The 18,504-nt window shown below is 29.6% G+C and overlaps 1 protein-coding gene across 14 annotated transcripts in view; it reads left to right on the forward strand.

The window, feature by feature from the left end:
* Positions 1 to 18,504, forward strand: part of LOC132718075 (dual specificity calcium/calmodulin-dependent 3',5'-cyclic nucleotide phosphodiesterase 1A-like) — an 88,331-nt gene that overhangs the window by 61,312 nt on the left and 8,515 nt on the right. For 12 of the 14 annotated variants that reach the window (XM_060701692.1, XM_060701695.1, XM_060701698.1 and 9 more), the window contains 5 exons: positions 1,908 to 2,028; positions 3,470 to 3,551; positions 3,818 to 3,997; positions 4,354 to 4,425; positions 7,040 to 7,189. In XM_060701692.1, the coding sequence (XP_060557675.1) occupies positions 1,908 to 2,028; positions 3,470 to 3,551; positions 3,818 to 3,997; positions 4,354 to 4,425; positions 7,040 to 7,189 (605 nt within the window). Of the gene's footprint in view, positions 1 to 1,907; positions 2,029 to 3,469; positions 3,552 to 3,817; positions 3,998 to 4,353; positions 4,426 to 7,039; positions 7,190 to 11,151; positions 11,213 to 12,504; positions 12,606 to 14,838; positions 15,539 to 18,504 lie in introns of those variants that run through there. The other 2 variants (XM_060701702.1, XM_060701701.1) reach the window with 2 other exon arrangements.

Consider the following 18,504-nt stretch of genomic DNA (forward strand, 5'->3'; position numbering starts at 1 on the left):
AAAAATAAGAGACAATATTTGGTGATTGGTAATTTGAATGGATAGAAGTAAGTTTTCGTCTTTTATTACTTTTGACATTTAAGTTATTTATAACTTTCAGCTTTGCTTTTCTCTGAACAGCCTGACATTGTCAGAAAGGTCGGCAAAAATAAAATTGAGGTACCACATGGGGAAAATCTTAAGAAAGTAGTTTCGTCATTGAAAAGTGTGAAATTATATTTTGATAATTTTCACTGTGAAATTATCAAATATAATTTTCACGGATAAATCAGTAATCCACTGAAAAGCATAAGATAAACAGTCCTATCTTCAGAAAAAATATGAAATATCTACTTAAGATTTTTCTCTAAGGCAAAATTAATGACTTTTCTGGCTTCATAGATGGTCACCATTTTATCAGATTGGATTGTAAACTTACATACTTATAGATTTAAACAGATTTTGTATTTCTCCAGATTTTTATTTAGATTTACCCTTGTCCATCTGTCCGTCTGTCCGTTCTCTTATTGTGTCGCACGTAGCTCAAACAGTAATTGACCTAGTCATGAAACCTTACAGGAATGTTGCTTAGCATGTAAAGTTGTGCACCTGAGTATTTTCATGTGGATATATTTAGTGCTTTTAGAGTTATTGCCCTTGACTTAGTAAAAATTTCCAATTTTCAGCTTGTGTCGCACGTAACTTAAAAAGTATTTGACCTAGAATCATGAAACATTACAAGAAGGTTGCTTAGCATGTGTAGTTGTGCACCTGCATATTTTTGTGTGGATATTTTTAGTATTTTTAGAGTTATTGCCCTTGACTAAGTAAAAATTTACAATATTCAACTTGTGTTGCATGTAACTCAAAAAGTATTTGACCTAGAGTCATGAAACCATACAAGAATGTTGCTCAGCATGTGTAGTTGTGCACCTGTGTATTTTCATATGGATATTTTTAGTATTTTTTAGAGTTATTGTCCTTGACTAAGTAAAAATTTACAATATTCAACTTGTATTGCCTGTAACTCAAAAAGTATTTGACCTGTAGGCCTGAAAGTTTACAAGAATGTTGGTCAGCATGTGTACTTATGCACCTTGGGGTTTTCTTGTGGATTTATTCAGTATTTGTAGTATTTGCCCTTTACTTTATAAAAGATTTTTAGTTTTCAACTTAGGCACATATAGCCAAAAAAAAAATTTGACCAAGAGACATAAGATTGACAAATTGGTGGAGTGTGGGGGCACCCGTGTCCTATGGACACATTTCTAGTTTGCATCTAAAATATCAAGTACAATATGAAATAGTTTTTGATATATTAATTATTTGTATTTTGAAATTTTTATCTCTTGTCTTTCTTTTATTCAAACTTATAAAAGTGCTCTTGCAGTGTTGAATATTCAAGCATAAAAAAATTAATATTTTCAGATTTGTGAAGTAAATATAAACAATATTATGATAGTCTATGCCAGCATATCTTTAATAAGAGTTAACTGTAATGAAATTGTCTAGTATTATGTTGTTGATCAAACAGTTCTTCTTCGATGCCGAATTGGACACACTAAAATTACCCACTCTTATCTCCTCACAAATGACAATGCCCCTTTCTGTGTAGGTTGTAATGAAAATTTTACTGTCAAGCATTTTCTTCTTGAATGTCATGATTTTTCACAGGCCCGTAATAGATTTTATTCTGTAAATTCACTCAAAGAACTTTTTAATACAATTCCATCAAAAAACATAATTGATTATTTAAAAGAGATAAACTTGTATTCTAGGATCTAATTGGCTCATTTTTATTGTCATTTACAATGTTTTACATAATATTTTAAGCCTATTATAGCATTCGGCACGATATGGCCAGTTATGTGTTGACGTGCCGTAAAATCCAAACAAACAAAAAAATGTTGTTGTTGTTGTTGTTTTAGTATTGACAAGTCAAAAGCACTGTCACTGGTTCTCCATTGTGCTGACATCAGCCATCCTGCCAAAGACTGGGATATACACAAACGCTGGACAGATCTCTTGCTGGAAGAATTTTTCAGACAGGTACCAATTGTCTTACATAGGTGTCTGTATGTATAGACATTTTAGCTGTTGATTTGTTAACCTAAGATGAAAATATTATAGAAACAGTGATACAATATAAGTTGCTGAAGGGATATATGGTAGAATATAGCCTGAATTAGGTAAATATTACCTAAGGCATTAGCCGCTGGTTATATTTATGTCAGCAAGGCTATAGTCTCTGCTTTACCCTGTCAGCAACTTGTATACTGGATTAAGAATAACACAGAGTGTTTTGACAACAAGTTCATAAGAAAATCCAGCACTTGGGCTGTTGTCAAAGAAAGGCAGGAAAAGTTGAATTGAGAAGTATGCCGTATAAAGAACAAAATGTTATCATTAATTTTAAGTAGGAGATATGGAATACTGAAAAATTGATCTAGATATACAGTAGAACTTCGGTAAGTCGAAGTTGATGGGACTTGCGTAAAAACTTCGACACATCGGGACTTCGACTCATGAATTGCTCTCAATTCCATGACAAAATTTCGACCCGTGACTAGTCCTAATTATAAGCTCTATAACGAAACATATTTCATGTTTTTCCATCATTAATCTTATCTTTAAATTTTACAATGATAAATATAGCATGTCAAGTTACGTTTTTCACGACTACCCAAAGAGTTACAAAAGGCGTATGATTACGAAAGGGCGATTACTAAACCAGCTTATAGTAAATATTTCGCGTGTTATTCTCACGCGACACCGGGTCAAGGATGTTTTCAAATGAAAGTAGTAAAGTAGTTCTTACTGTTTACTTTCAAATACCAATACGGCAATTAAAAAAGTTACGATTAAAGCATTTTATCACACATTTTATCGCAAACAAAGGCTGTTCGAACACACGGCTGTGTTATTAACACCTATCACACAAGTTGATTGGAAATCGTCTTCGCAGCCAGATAAGGTGTGAAAAATGTCTGGAGGTCAAAGGTGTCAAAACAATCCAACGACTTCGACTTATTTGTGGTAAATTGCACTAGATTTACTTTATACGGACCACGAAAAAACCTCGACACATCGAAAAATTCGACACATAAAATTTCGACTCATAAATAGGTTTTTATAAGGAATATATAGGGGGGAAAGTCGGGACTTTCATTTTTATTCGACACATCGAGAAAATCGACTAATCGAAGTTCGACTCATAGAAGTTCTACTGTATGTATTTCTTCAGTTGTAAATAACTGAAGTTTCATCAGAAACTAAACTTCATCAGAAACTTCATAAATATTTATTAACTATTTATTCATGGAGCAAAGTAAAATATTGAAAATTGCAGGGTGTACATGTATTCCAAATATTGATGTAAGTCAGTTTGTAATGTTTGGTATAAAACCAGTGTTTGTATATAGTTTGTAATGTTTGGTATAAAACCAGTGCTTGTATATACTTTGTAATGTTTGGTATAAAAATATTTCAGGGAGACCGAGAGCAAGAGCTTGGACTTCCATTTTCACCACTCTGTGATAGAAAAAATACTCTGGTAGCTGAGTCTCAAATAGGTAAATTAACTGATAAGCTTATAGACATAGCGCTATTTTTTTCTTCCAGAAAAGGGGTTCGTTCACAAAGGCTAAAATATGAAATTCCCCCTAAAAAATGTTGTCTAAAACATCATTTTTTAAAAAAAAAATTTCAGTCAACCTTATTTTCAAAATGAATGCAGCCAAACCCTTTTAAAAACTGTTAAGAAACTTATCTTACTAAAATAACAATTTTAAGAAAAATCAAAAGATACAATGTATAATATTTTGATACATATTTTCAGGTTTTATTGACTTCATTGTGGAGCCAAGTTTTCAGGTAATGGGAGACATGCTAGATAAGATTGTGACTCCATTGCGTACGCCATCACAGGCAAGCATTCAAGATGATGCCATCTCTGAGGAAGTGTTTGAAAAAGGCAAATCTAGCTCACCTTTAGCAAGAACTGCTTCTAGAACTTCAGGTAAACCTTTAGTTCAGTCTGAAGCATGGAAGAAACTTCAGATTTACCTTAGATAAAAATTAACTAAACTTTGTAACATCATGCTTTGTTTGTTTGTTTGATTGAGTTTTATGTCACACTGATAGTATAGGTCATATCATGACGTTCCAGCTTTTACTGGTGGAGGAAGACCTGAATTGCTCTTCAGTGCATTATTTCAGGCACGATTGGGCACCTGAGCTATGCAAAAAATGCATTGCATTGTCACAGTATTTTAGAATTGTTTTAGTAAATAAGTTGTTATATGTTTTATATGGTTTTATTGGTTAAGCCTATTTATGTTAGAATTGTAAAGACACATTACTTATTTTTTACAGGCACAGTTGGTCGTCCATGGGTAGAATGCCTTGGCAATAATAAATCTATGTGGAAACAAATTGCTATCAAAGGTAATTTCTTCCTTTCTGAACTGTTTGTTATTATCATTATATTGCCAATATAACATTATCAACATTATTTATTTACTGATTACATCTTGACAAAAAGGAAAGATGAATACAGATAATTATGTTATTGTATATTATTATCAATATATTTACTGTTATATACAGGTTTACAATTATCAATATATTGACTGTTATATACAGGTTAATCATTATCAATTTATTGACTGTTATATACAAATTTATCATTATCAATATATTGACTGTTATATACAGGTTTATCATAATCAATATATTGACTGTTATATGCAGGTTTATCATTATCAATATATTGACTGTTATATACAGGTTTATCATAATCAATATATTGACTGTTATATACAGGTTTATCATTATCAGTATATTGACTGTTATATACAGGTTTATCATTATCAATATATTGACTGTTATATGCAGGTTTATCATAATCAATATATTGACTGTTATATACAAATTTATCATTATCAATATATTGACTGTTACATACAGGTTTATCATTATCAATATATTGCCTGCTATATGCAGGTTTACCATTATCAATATATTGACTGTTATATACAGGTTAACCATTATCAATATATTGACTGTTATATGCAGGTTTATTATTATCAATATATTGACTGTTATGTGCAGGTTTAACATTATCAATATATTGACTGTTATATACAGGTTTATCAAAATCAATATATTGACTGTTGTATACAGGTTTATCATAATTAGTATATTGACTGTAATATACAGTTTTATCATTATCAATATATTGACTGTTATATGCAGGTTTATCATAATCAATATATTGACTCTTATATACATGTTTATCATTATCAATATATTGACTCATATTTACAGGTTTATCATTATCAATTTTTTGACTGTTATATACAGGTTTATCATTATCAAAATATTGACTGTTAAATACACATTTATCATTATCAATATATTGACTGTTATATACAGGTTAATCATTATCAATATGTTGACTGTTATATACAAATTTATCATTATCAATATATTGACTGTTATATGCAGGTTTATCATTATCAATATATTGATTGTTATATGCATGTTTATCATAATCAGTATATTGACTGTTATATACAGGTTTATCATTATCAATATATTGACTCTTATATACAGGTTTGTCATTATCAATATATTGACTCGTATTTACAGGTTAATCATTATCAATATATTGACTGTTATATGCAGGTTTATCATAATCAATTTATTGACTGATATATACAGGTTTATCATTATCAATATATTGACTGATACAGTGTAACTTCCGAAAACCGAACACCCATGGGACTTGTCAAAAAGTTCGGATTTCAGAGGTTTCCGGAATTCAGAGGTTTATGATAATGTGGACAAAACTAAGCCACTTAATGTCGCTAAATGTCAAGGAAGATGTGTCCATTACTGTATTATCATATATAATAGTCTTTTAATCAAGATAAAGATGTGCATGAAAAGAATACATTTTTATCTTACTGCAAATGCTTTTGAATATCAGTTTGTAGAAATGTTGTTAATTGCATAAACTTACATATCGTCCGATGCTAGTTAATTAATTATTACATAAAATGCAATAAAATCCCTAAAGACATTTGATGCATACATTGTCCAATTAATTGTCATTTAATCTGCTAATAAACACTCCAAATTAACTGACCACCGTAAATAACTTAACCGCATCACTTCAAACATACCATTTCACAGTTTGTGATTTTAACGCGTGTCAAATTACACGATCACCGCTAATTAGTAAACAATCGATAGGGAGATTAAATCTTCCTGCAGGGTAAAAATTCTCGTTTTACAATGTATTTCACACCTTTGGATATTTCCGGTTTTTGGAGGTATAATTGCATTGATTTGACTCCAATTTTACGAAAATATCGTCCGGAATTCAGAATTTAGAAGTTCCGGAATTCAGAAGTATTATATTAATAGAAAATAGAAGGGAAAAATCGGGAACGAAAAAAATGTTCGGTTTTTAGAAGTTTCCGGATTTCAGAAGTTCCGGAATTCGGAAGTTACACTGTATATACAGGTTTACCATTATCAATATATTGACTCTTATATGCAGGTTTATCATAATCAATATTGACTGTTATATGCAGGTTTATCATAATCAATATTGACTGTTATATGCAGGTTTATCATTATCAATATATTGACTGTTATATACAGGTTTATCATTATCAATATATTGACTGTTATATGCAGGTTTATCATAATCAATATATTGACTGTTATATGCAGGTTTATCATTATCAATATATTGACTCTTATATACAGGTTTATAATTATCAATATATTGACTGTTATATGCAGGTTTATCATAATCAATATTGATTCAGTAGTCAAGTATTGATTATGTCTTATTGCTTTTTATAAAGTACATGTTGTTTAAATTAATGCAAAATTAATCAACAAATTGATTTGTTGTCAAATTTCATGACATTATGAACCATGATACATGTAGTTTGAATAATGGTAGTATTTTGTGATGTTTTTGTCTGTCTGTACATCAATTTTAGTAACATTTATTGTAATTATTAAAAAATCATAACAACAGATGCTGAGGAGAGGAAAAAGAATGAAGCGGCTGTTAGTAAACCTGATGTTAAAGAAGACACTGTGGAGGAAAAGCCAAACTCAGAAAAGGATGATAAACAAAAAAGTGAAGAAAGTGATAAGAAAAAGGAGGAGGATAAAAAATCGAAAGGTAAACCTGACGCACCAGATAAGTTGAAGAAGTGATGACAGCTTTTTGAACTATCAGCTATTTCACGTGACTCTCATTATGCTTGCATGCAATGTGCATTTCTCATTCTATGTTTAGTCATTAATTTCATCTGTCTCCACTCTGATAATGAAAGATTATTATTAATACATTGTTATCTTTTTTTTCTCTTTATGGAATTATAGTAAATAAAGGATATAGAATAAGTGTAAGTGAATTATAAATGCATTGAATGGGTTGAATAAAATTGTATTAAGCTATCCCCTGGTGAGCATAATATTGTTTCATTCAATATGTTCAATTAATTTTTAAAAAAGCTATACAAATTTAACATTCCTCTTTACATCACATGTACACGCAAAAAAAAAAGAACTTTTTACAATCAAAAAGAATTTTCTTTTAAATTGATGTGCATATACTGTAATGCTAACATTTAGCATGTTTGTATAACACACATGACGTCATGTCAAAAATATATGCACAGGCTGTGCCATATCATAATTTTTTAGTCTGGAAAGTGGCACAGGTATATGTATGGGATAAAAAATTTATATTTAGATTAAGATCCTTAATCTTGGATTAATGAAGATATGTTTTTTTTGTTTAATGGAGTGGAAATTATTATGATGAAATGGCTAAACACTGCATTTTCAGTGCTCTAAACATTGTGTTGGCATCTTTGTAGACTTTGTTATGACATTTCTAATCTTCGTGAAGATATCTTTGTGACAATATCTTTGTAAACATTGTTATGGCAACTCTTATCTTTGTGAAGATATCTTTGTGAACTTTGTTAAGACATCTTTGTGACAATATCTTTGTAAACATTGTTATGGCAACTCTTATCTTTGTGAAGATATCTTTGCAAATTTTGTTATGACATCTGTGAACTATGTGAAGATATGTCTTTGAGCTTTGTTATATCATCTTTGTGAAGATATCTTTGCAAGTTTTGTAATGGCATCTTTGTAAACTTTGTGGAGATATCTTTGTAAACTTTGTAATTGCATCTTTGTAAACTTTGTGGAGATATCTTTGACATCTTTTTAAACTTTGTGGAGATATCTTTGTAAACTTTGTAATTGCATCTTTGTAAACTTTGTGGAGATATCTTTGTAATGACATCTTTTTAAACTTTGTGGAGATATCTTTGTAAAATTTGTAATGGCATCTTTGTAAAGATTTCAAAAGACTTCAATGTACTTAATAATGGCATAAAGGTTTATTTTGTGTCAACTTTCAATACTCTATATATACTTTGTGAAAATACCTCTTTCTACATTTCATCTATTTAGTTTATTCTGTTATCTGGCTTATAATGTATTTGTTATCAGTGAAGTTATTATATGCTGGGGAAAGAAAAAAAGTATAGAAACTTTTTATTTTGCACATTACAATTTGTTTTCTGTGATACTAAATCAACAGGAGAAGAGGCATACAAAGTTTTGTTTGCACATTTATCATAATATTGCTTTTATAAGGTACTATATAAATGTTCATTTATTGTGTTATATAAATATATATTATGTATATGCTTAAAAAACCATCAAGTAGAGTAAAACTTGCAATTAGTGAAACCATTTATATAAAAAAAGCATTATTTGTAAATGTACTAAATTAATTGTTTTTTGTTTTGTTTTTCTAAGGGATGTTCATGCATCAAGTTTCATTTTTGTAATAAATTATATTTTATTGCCGCAAGGACAAACAAAACAGTATTTAAAATAAAATAGACAGTATGATAAAAATCAGTATATATATTGACATTTTTATCTTGACTATCCAAAATAATAGGGAGAACTGTTGTACTCACACCATTGTCAGTGTTTTGGTTAAGTTTTTGTAAGTTGTATCTCCAAAACTATTGAAGGGAATGGGTCGAAACTTCACACCATTGTTTTCTATTATTGTCTTATATGATGGGCACAGGTCCCATAGCTCTGAGTTTACTTTTATACAGACTATGTCCATTTTCTTACTGGCAAGTACTGAGGTATGAGAATAGTCATGCACTGTCTTATTGACAGCTCTTGTTTAAGTTCTGTTTTCCAATTTCTCTGTCTTAAACTCTAATAAACCAAAGGAGGCAATGTGAACTTTTAACAAGTTATTAATGTACACTTTCTTTAAAATAAATTTTTTTCAATAATTCAGATTATCTGATGATAATGAAAATTCTAACACTATCGAAAATTTTCCTATATAGACAAAGAAGGTCGGAAGCGTGCATTATTCTACAACAATGCACTCGCCGTTCTTATTATCTCCCTGTGTATTTTCACATTGAGGGCGCCATTTTGTTAAAAAAATCTGATAAATAAAATCAAAATTTGTCGAATTTTGTTGTGAAAACTGTCTAGAATGAAAGAAAATGGTCTAGTCTAACTAAGAAAATTAATCCGAACACCAATATCTTTAATTCAGTCGTTAACGTTGTACAGGCGTTTAAAGTGTTGTTTACGTGACGTCACAATGTAGGGCCAAACAGCACGTGCAAAACAATCAAATCAAGTACGCTATTTTAATGTCGCAAACGAGTTAAGTTTTACATTTATTTCACTTTTAATAATTTGTATTTCGCTTGAAAAATTATAGAGTGAAATAAAATAAACAAACAAAGTTTTATTAACGTTTTCAAAATTCGTTATTCTCAAAATGTTTCTACACACGGTAGATTTAAAGATAGTTTTTTTCAACCCACTGGAACAGCCTTTGAAGAACGTTTCTATTGGAAACTCTGAGACGAAAACAAATTAAACCACCAAACATAAAGTCCAACTTTAAAATAATAATTATATTTTTTCTTGACGTGTTAGAATGGAAATAGATATTAATTCTTCGTGCATTATTGTATAATAATGCACGGTTTTCGTTCAAATGCTTTGTAATTAATCACTCAGGCCTGTCGGCCTTCGTGATTATATTACTACGCATTTGAACTCAAACCGTGCATTATTCTACAACAATGCACTCAGAATTGATATCTATTTCCTAAATATATTTAGGCAATAACATTCAGAAAAATTAAAACATGTGATGTTAATAAAATAACAGACATTACAGTATCAGATGTATGTGATAATTCTCAAACTGGCAGCTTCTTTTAATGAATATAATGTTTTTATAAGTAGAAATGTAGGTGTATGAAATTAAGTTAGGACTGCACTTATTCTCGTAATAGAATCATTTACATCTTTAAAATTCCAAAGACTGTTACTAAATCCCTTGTAAATCTTGTTGGGGATTTTAAAAAGTCATCACACTTCTGCAGATGTTAATGCACTGAAAAAATAACAGTATATTATAAAGTTTATATTTCTTGATATGGTATTCTGATATGTCCATAGCTGTACATTATCATTTAAATGTCTATTAAAGATTCTGTATAGGAAAACAATATGTAAAGAGAATGTACATTATACAATTTTGAAATAATATTTTAATGTCCAACTGGCAAGTCTGATAAATTACACAATGAAAATATTTTATCATAAAATGGAAAACAGTTATTATTTTATACATCTTTTCTAAAAGATTAAACAAAATTAAAACTTCAGTGTTGTTAACAGAAGAAAAAGTGATTGCTTGAAAAATAAAAAAATAGTAAATTTTTTGCCATTGTGGCTCTTAATTAACTTTTTTAAGTGAAAATTTCAAACAAAGCAATCAAAAGTAATTACAAAGAAAGAAAAAAAAACATGTGTTTTGTTTTAAGATTTACTTCATTATAGACCCTTATTTGATTAAGTTAAACAATGATGCCATTTGGTGTCTAATACACAAAAGTATTTGATAATGTGTATTAAAATGTATTATATATTTTGTACAAAAATTCCTTTATAATTATCAATTATAGAGCTTAAAGATGCTAGCAATTTTATACTGAAAATATTTTATTCTTTGTGTATACTATTATTATATGTATATATGTGATTTTATTACAGTTGAGAAACAGTTTCATAGATGTATTAAAGTATGTGAGATTGGTTGAATGAGAAAAATTAGGTATATAAATGTTGACCACTTTCATTTCATTTCCTTACAGTTTAGGGCTGAATTTATTCACCAAGCCCCTTTTTAAAACCGTAAACAAGCCCTTGAATTGTTGAGACAAAATTGAAGTAACAAAAATTGTGTTGACCACTGACAGTAAATTGACAGAAATATTACACTTATAATCTATTATTATAAATAATATATCTGGTTTATATACCTTTTAGACAAAAATACTAATGGAATAGGAAACTGGTAAAGAAAACAGAAAATTTTCTCAATATATCAAGGGCTAGTTTTAGGGAAATTCCATTTATTGTTTTTCTCTTGTAACTTGTTAAAGTTTGGTATTATCAAAGGAAACATTCTGTATTAATGTTTATAGAATGGGGTCAAGTTTCCTATTCCATTATATATATACACAATATACATGTACTTTAATCCCCTATTTTCCCCCCTGGTAAACAGACCTTTACTTTCAGTTCATGGAAATTGCTTTTTTCCCAATTTATCTTATCTAAAAAAGATTTTTAAAAAATTCCAAATTTCAATCTTTTCTCTAAATGGTGATTACTGATTCTCCAAGCCAATTGAGATTTCATGAAAATAAAATTAACAGTGATGGTTATTTTGGTAAGAGGAAGGATATTACATGAATGGGATAGAAGTACATGTACATTAATAAATGTTGTTTAACCTGCTGGAAATTAAAGTTGTTACCTTTGCCACCAGTATAGGACTTAGCCAGCCTGAACATCTGTGTAGTCTGACCAGGCTCTATACTGTTGCTGGCTCGATTTTTTACATTGACATCAAAATCCCTTCATTTTAAAAGAAAGGACTGTACCAAGTTCAAGGCTGGATAAATCAATTAACAAATCCCATAGGTTAAGCGCTAAAATTGTTTCTCTTCTGTTTTATTTTAACTTTGGAAAATATATAAATGGAATAACCCAATCTTTATTTTATCATTGCTTTGGTATTTTTGAATAGTTTTCTTTTATTTTATTTTATTTTTCAATTGAAATAAATTATTTGTAATTGGAGAAAATATTGATTGTCTCTGTAATTTAGACTAAATATTTCAATAAATTATCATTCCTGAATACTATTTTTGTTAATAGTATATAAATCATAAATGATAAATATATTAAAATTAACTTTTAAAAAATTTAAAATTATGTAACTGAAATATGTTATTTATTATGAACACAACAATAATATCTATATTTAGAGAGGACATTTTTTAAAACAGAATGTTAATCACTATGGCAGTTATGATAACTTGGCACATTTATTTACAGGTTAGGTATAATTGTGGCCAAATAAAGTCAGGGATCCTGCTACAGTTTCCAGTTTATATACAAACATTCATCCTTTTCATTTAAAATATGGGCACATTTTATGACCTAAAATATAAAAAACCCGGTGTCTTTCAAAATAATTTTAATAATTTTTTTATTTTTGAATTTTAATTTCTACTTTTTAATTTTTTGTGGGTTTTATATTAAAAAAGCTGGAATAGGAGAAATGTGGCCAGTTTTTTATAGCTGATGTTAATATAAAAATACAGAGAAATCCAAATAGTTAATGATGTCTGATCACTTTTGGGTTTTTAAAATTTTGCACCATTAGAAATATTGGGGCTTCCTACTTGTTCAAAATAACACTTTTTAAAATTTAATTAAATTAGTATCTCTTCAACCAATAAGGCCAAATTTTAAATGTCTTTTAGAAATAAATTGGGGGTTACTATCCAAAATCTATATAATAATTAGCTTGATTTTGACGACTTCCCTTTGAATTAAAATAATTCAAAATGCAAGAAAAATTTCACAATACTGAAGGTATTTTATTTGAAAAAACCCCCCATTCTTAAGTGTTAAATATTTCTTATGGAATTTGCTGAATAATAGTCCCTTGTGATTTTAGAAAATTAGAACTTTTTAATTGATTTAAATGAAATGTTCTCCTTCGTGAATAAGTACAATCAGGCTCTCGTTTTACTATTGGCCACTGAAAATAGCCAAGCACTTTTTAACTTTTTTTTCAGACTTGTTTTTATTCCATATTTGTACTGAGAATAGTGAAGCATGCTGTCTTCCTGATAGCTCCTGGAGTGTAATCTAGCTTAAACTGTTATAATATAAGGCAAACGTTTGCTATAATGTTTATATGCATAAAATATACTGGTAATTTTAGTCTTTTTTCATGATATACTCAGGAAATGGTAATAAGTTAATCACCCTTAAACCAGTCATCTTTTAATTGAGAATTCAACTCCCATACTCTAGTGAAACCAAATCTGTATGTATGTGCTGATTTATTTTTAAATTTTGTTTCTTTACAAGAAGTCAATTCTTAAAAGATTCCAAATAAACCATTTTTACTCCAAACTTTTTTTTATTGTGCATTACCTTGTACTTATCCCAACTGAGTTGATAAAATCGTCAAAGGTACCAAATCAAAGGAAATTTAGTTTTGTTCAGAATTTAAGTATTGTTAATACATACTTTTAAGTAGACAGTGAAATTATGTTTTGGTAATTTCAAAGTAGTCAAACTATTTATGACTGCAGTTGTAAAGAATATATATCATAAATGACATAAAGTTTCGGTAGAAATGCACATCGTCATGAATGAAATGTTTATGGTTATGGGAAGCACATGCATATTTGCACACATCATGTTAAAAATGTAAGAAAATTTGAGAGAAGTTTTAATTTATATACTTGTAACATGATGGAATGCTTTTGAAAATCAGTTTTAGTATAGATCTCATTCAATCATTTGTTTTCTAATTGTAAGTTTTAAAGGATGAAGTATTCTGTATAAGATACCAGAAATAATTTTCTGGATAAAAGTCTCACTTTTAAATAATTGTCATTTTAATATGTAAATGAGGAAACAGCAGTTTGTCTTCTATGTTCTCAGCTGTAGATAAATATATTTTATATGTGTATTATAACTATCTACTCATATATGTTTATGTATGTTCTTGTTTGTCCACATAGCGTCTGAGAACATGCTTTATAGTGATATACAAAAACTCACATCAAATCAGTTCATGTAATTGATATTTTAAAACTGTTGCTGATAAAATGTGTAACATAATTACTAAATAAGAAGACAGTTTGTTCTTGAAACAACATTTACTTTTTAATTTCTAATGGTTGTAATGGCATTATAGAGCCACCCAGCCTGTAATTCTGCTCAATATTAATATATTCATTATAAAATAACTCAAAGTTAACAGCTTCAAAATTGAAACAGAATATTATACTGCAGTATGCATTCATTGAGGTATAGTAGTATATAAGTAGATCTTTAGTATATTTCTCAATATCTATAATACAACTAAGCTTTTGTTTTTATAACTTGAGAAATAAAATGATAAAGTGTTTATATATAACTACATGTTAAGTTAAAATCCTGTGGCAACATTTGATTATATGTCTTGTTTTTATTTTTTAATTCATATTTAGTATGTAGGTTTTTCTATTTATTCAAATTATTTTCATGGATACCTTTTAGCAATAGAAATAGTCATTTCAAGTTACAGTAAGAGATATGAATTCTATTTTATAAGTGAGAGCCGGGAGCCAGTATGAGATATAAAGTGATTTTATGACATTGCAGTGGAACCAGTCACATGTTGTGGATCCAGTCGTGGAATGTAACCTTGACATTGGTCAGTTTGTTTAATAGGGAGGTTGATGATTCTAGAAAATTAGAGACATGTTGGGAGAGAGTTAATCTTTAACCTGTTTGAAACAAAGTGGCAAGTGTGAGCCACCAGTATGGAGCCAGGCTAGCGGTAGCTTGCACTTCCATGCACTCTAACCAGGCTCAATACTGCTGGTTGACTAGCAATAAATATTTTCATCTTGATGCTTCTGAAATTTATGGAAATTGAAAAGTGGATAGTTTTTTAAATGGATGGTCACCAAGGTCATTGAAGATGTTGAGCAGGTTAAAGGTGAAGGTTATAATGGTAACTGTTTGGACAAGTTTGTGTATGTGAGGAGTGAATGTGTTCTTAAAAGGTGCTCTACTATCTATATGTAGTTTTAGTGTTATTGTTATTTTTTAAAAATCCATAGATAGTTTATCATTAGTATTATATTAACAATGTAACAATGTTTATAGAGTATCATTGTGTAATTGGGTCTTTGTTAAAGTTTTTTTCTTTTTTTATTTCCACACTATGCATATACTGTAATTATTAAGATGAGGCATTTGTTATAGATGTTACACATATTTTGAAACATGATGTTTGCATTACACTGAAACATATACTTTCCTTCACTGTTGCAACCTAGAATAAATATTAAATGTTTCTTTTCTCATGCTTTTTTCTTCTATTGTCTGGAGTTTCCTTTTGTTCTGATGTCTAGTGTTGTCCCTGTATGACATGGCCATTGCTTGCATACTTAAAATAGCTGAAACTGAAAGAGAAGTCTTTGCTAACAAAACAGACTGGAGCTGACCTGTATATTTGTTCAGTTTGACAAGACTTTATACTTTCAGATGACCATCTTAATTTTTATGTCATTACCTCAAAAACTAATAACAGACAGATCCATAGATTAAAGCTAGAAAGTCTGTTTAATCTAAAAGTGACATCTAAGTGTAAATACTAGTGGTACATTGTAATTGAACAAATTAATCAAAATGACTTTACATTTAACCATAATTGTGTTCAATTTTATGATAAAAAAAGAAACAACTTTCCATGTGACCAATGGAAATTTCTATGAATATCATTTAGAATGTATTGGTAATTTTAAGGTAGTTTATGCTCACCTGTCACAAAGTGACATGGTGAGCTTTTGTGATCCTATTTTGTCCAGCCATCCGTCCGTAAACTTTTACTTTAAATGACATGTCCTCATAAACCAGTAAGTCAATTTCATCCAAACTTCACAGGAATGTTCCTTGGGTGGTCAACTTTAAAAATTGTTCAAAGAATCTAATTCCATGCAGAACTCTGGTTGCCATGGCAACCGATAGAAAAAATGTAAAAAATCTTCTCTTAGAAACCCCAAAGATGTTAACCATGAAACATTTTTTAATGGGTGTCTACCAAGTTTGTTCAAATAAAAGCCCTTGGGTCAAAATTGGACCTGCCCTGGTGGGTCATTCATTTTCATTTTATGTATATAGTAAAATCTTAAAAAATCTTCTTTTAAAAGACCAAATAGCTAGAGCTTTATAGATATTAAGCATGAAACTTTTTGTAGTAAGTGTCTACCAAGTTTGTTCAAATAAAGCATCTACCAAGTTTGTTCAAATAAAAGCACTGGGATCAAAATTGGCCCCACCTAATTGACTTTCCATATTTATATCTAGTAAAAATCTTCTTTTAAAAAACCCAAATAGCTAGAGCTTAGATATTAAGCATGAAACATCTTCTAGTCAGTGATTACAAAGTCTGTTCAAATGAAAGCTCTGGGGTCAAAATTGGCCCGCCCCAGGGGGTCATTGATTTTCATTATATGGATTTGGTAAAAACAAAAAAAAATCATCATTTAAAACCCCAAAAAGCTAGATCTTAGATATTGAGCATTATACATCTTCTAGTTGTGTCTACCAAGTTTGTTCAAATAAAAGCCCTAGGGTCAAAATTCGCCCAGCCCCTGGGTGTTATTAATTTTCCTTATATGTATATAGTGAAAACTTAAAAAAAAACTCTTTTAAAAGAACTTAAAGAGATAGAGCTTAGATATTAAGCATGAAACATCTTCTAGTTGTGTCTAGCAAGTGTGATCAAATTAAAGCCCTAGGGTCAAAATTGCCCCGCCCCGGGTTGTCATTGATTTTCCTTATATGTATATAGTAAAAACTTTAAAAAATCTTCTTTAAAAAAAAAACCCAAAGAGCTAGAGCTTAGATAAGCATGAAACGTCTTATAGTTGTGTCTACCAAGTTTGTTCAAATAAAAACCCTGGGTCAAAATAGGCCCCACCCCCTGGGGATCATTGATTTTTCTTATATGTAGACATCTTTTGGAACTGTTGTTTTCCCTTAGTAATAGCAAACCAGTAATGTTTTTACAAATGCACTATTTCAGATACAAATATGAACTGCTTTTGTTTATAGTTTACAACATTACTTATTCCTTGTCATGGAGAGCTTTTATATACATGTGAACGATTTAAGGGCCATGATGGCCCTCTTGTTATATTTTTCATAAACATTTTTCATTATAAATTATTGGTCAATCACCAATATAATAGTCAATCTCTTGAAACATATTACTACTTTAACTTAACTTGACAGAGTGTTACTTTAAGAATGTCAACATTCATGTATAAAGAGATAGGCAATGAATACAATTTTATTGGATATGTTTCTCAAAATAACAGTGAATTAAAATTAGTATTTGTGAAAACTTGGCCGATATATGGACCTGTGACATAGAAAAGTGGAATTTGGACAGTGTTTCTGTGATCATGAATACTATAGTTTTGCAAAAGCAAAAATAGTACTTTTTATCCTTACATAATTGGATACTGGACAACATGGTGAGTATTTATAATTTCATGTCTCTCTTGTGGGGAAAATCTGCACACCATGTCCAAAAATAAACAATATTAACTATCCATCTTTGTATAAATTTGTCTGGCTAAAAATCTGCAGACAAAATGAATAATATTCTGACAAATTTACATATTTGTTGCCTATATGTCCATATAACTGCACGCCAACCAGAATGTAGTTTGAAAATTTACCACGTATTGCAGAATGCTTATGATGCAAAGGATACTGAAAGTAATGTTTTGATTCATTGCTTTCCACATAAATAATGCAATGATAGTTGACCTGATAATAATTGGTACTTGATTCTAGTAGAGCCAATATGTTATATTTAAAATATTGCAGCCATGCGAAATATTGAGTTGCTTTTGTATTCCCATTCAAAATTGCATTGAAAATGCTAAATTCACTACGACAATGCATGTAGTGTACAGGCTTAGACACTCTTTATAGTATCTTATAAAGATTTTGACAGGTTTTATAACCCTATATAAACAGTTGTTGGCATATATAGTGGTGAGGGTCATATTACCGTTTATACACGGTCACAAAATCTGTTGAGAATCTTCATATGTAGCAAACTTCCTTAATTTGAGAGAAAAAAATACTATTTCATAAATTGACAGCAGCCGTATAAATGTCACGATTATCTGACGTTACAAACGTGCAGTACAGTATCGCAAGAACAGTGCTTTTTAATATTTCTTTAGAAAGCAGCATTGTGCCAGGAGTCTTACATAATATTAGTTATAATGCTCGCAGATG

The sequence above is a fragment of the Ruditapes philippinarum genome, unplaced genomic scaffold (genome assembly GCF_026571515.1).
Source record: "Ruditapes philippinarum isolate M1 unplaced genomic scaffold, ASM2657151v2 ctg1164_1_1_1_1, whole genome shotgun sequence".
Lineage (NCBI taxonomy): Eukaryota > Metazoa > Mollusca > Bivalvia > Venerida > Veneridae > Ruditapes > Ruditapes philippinarum.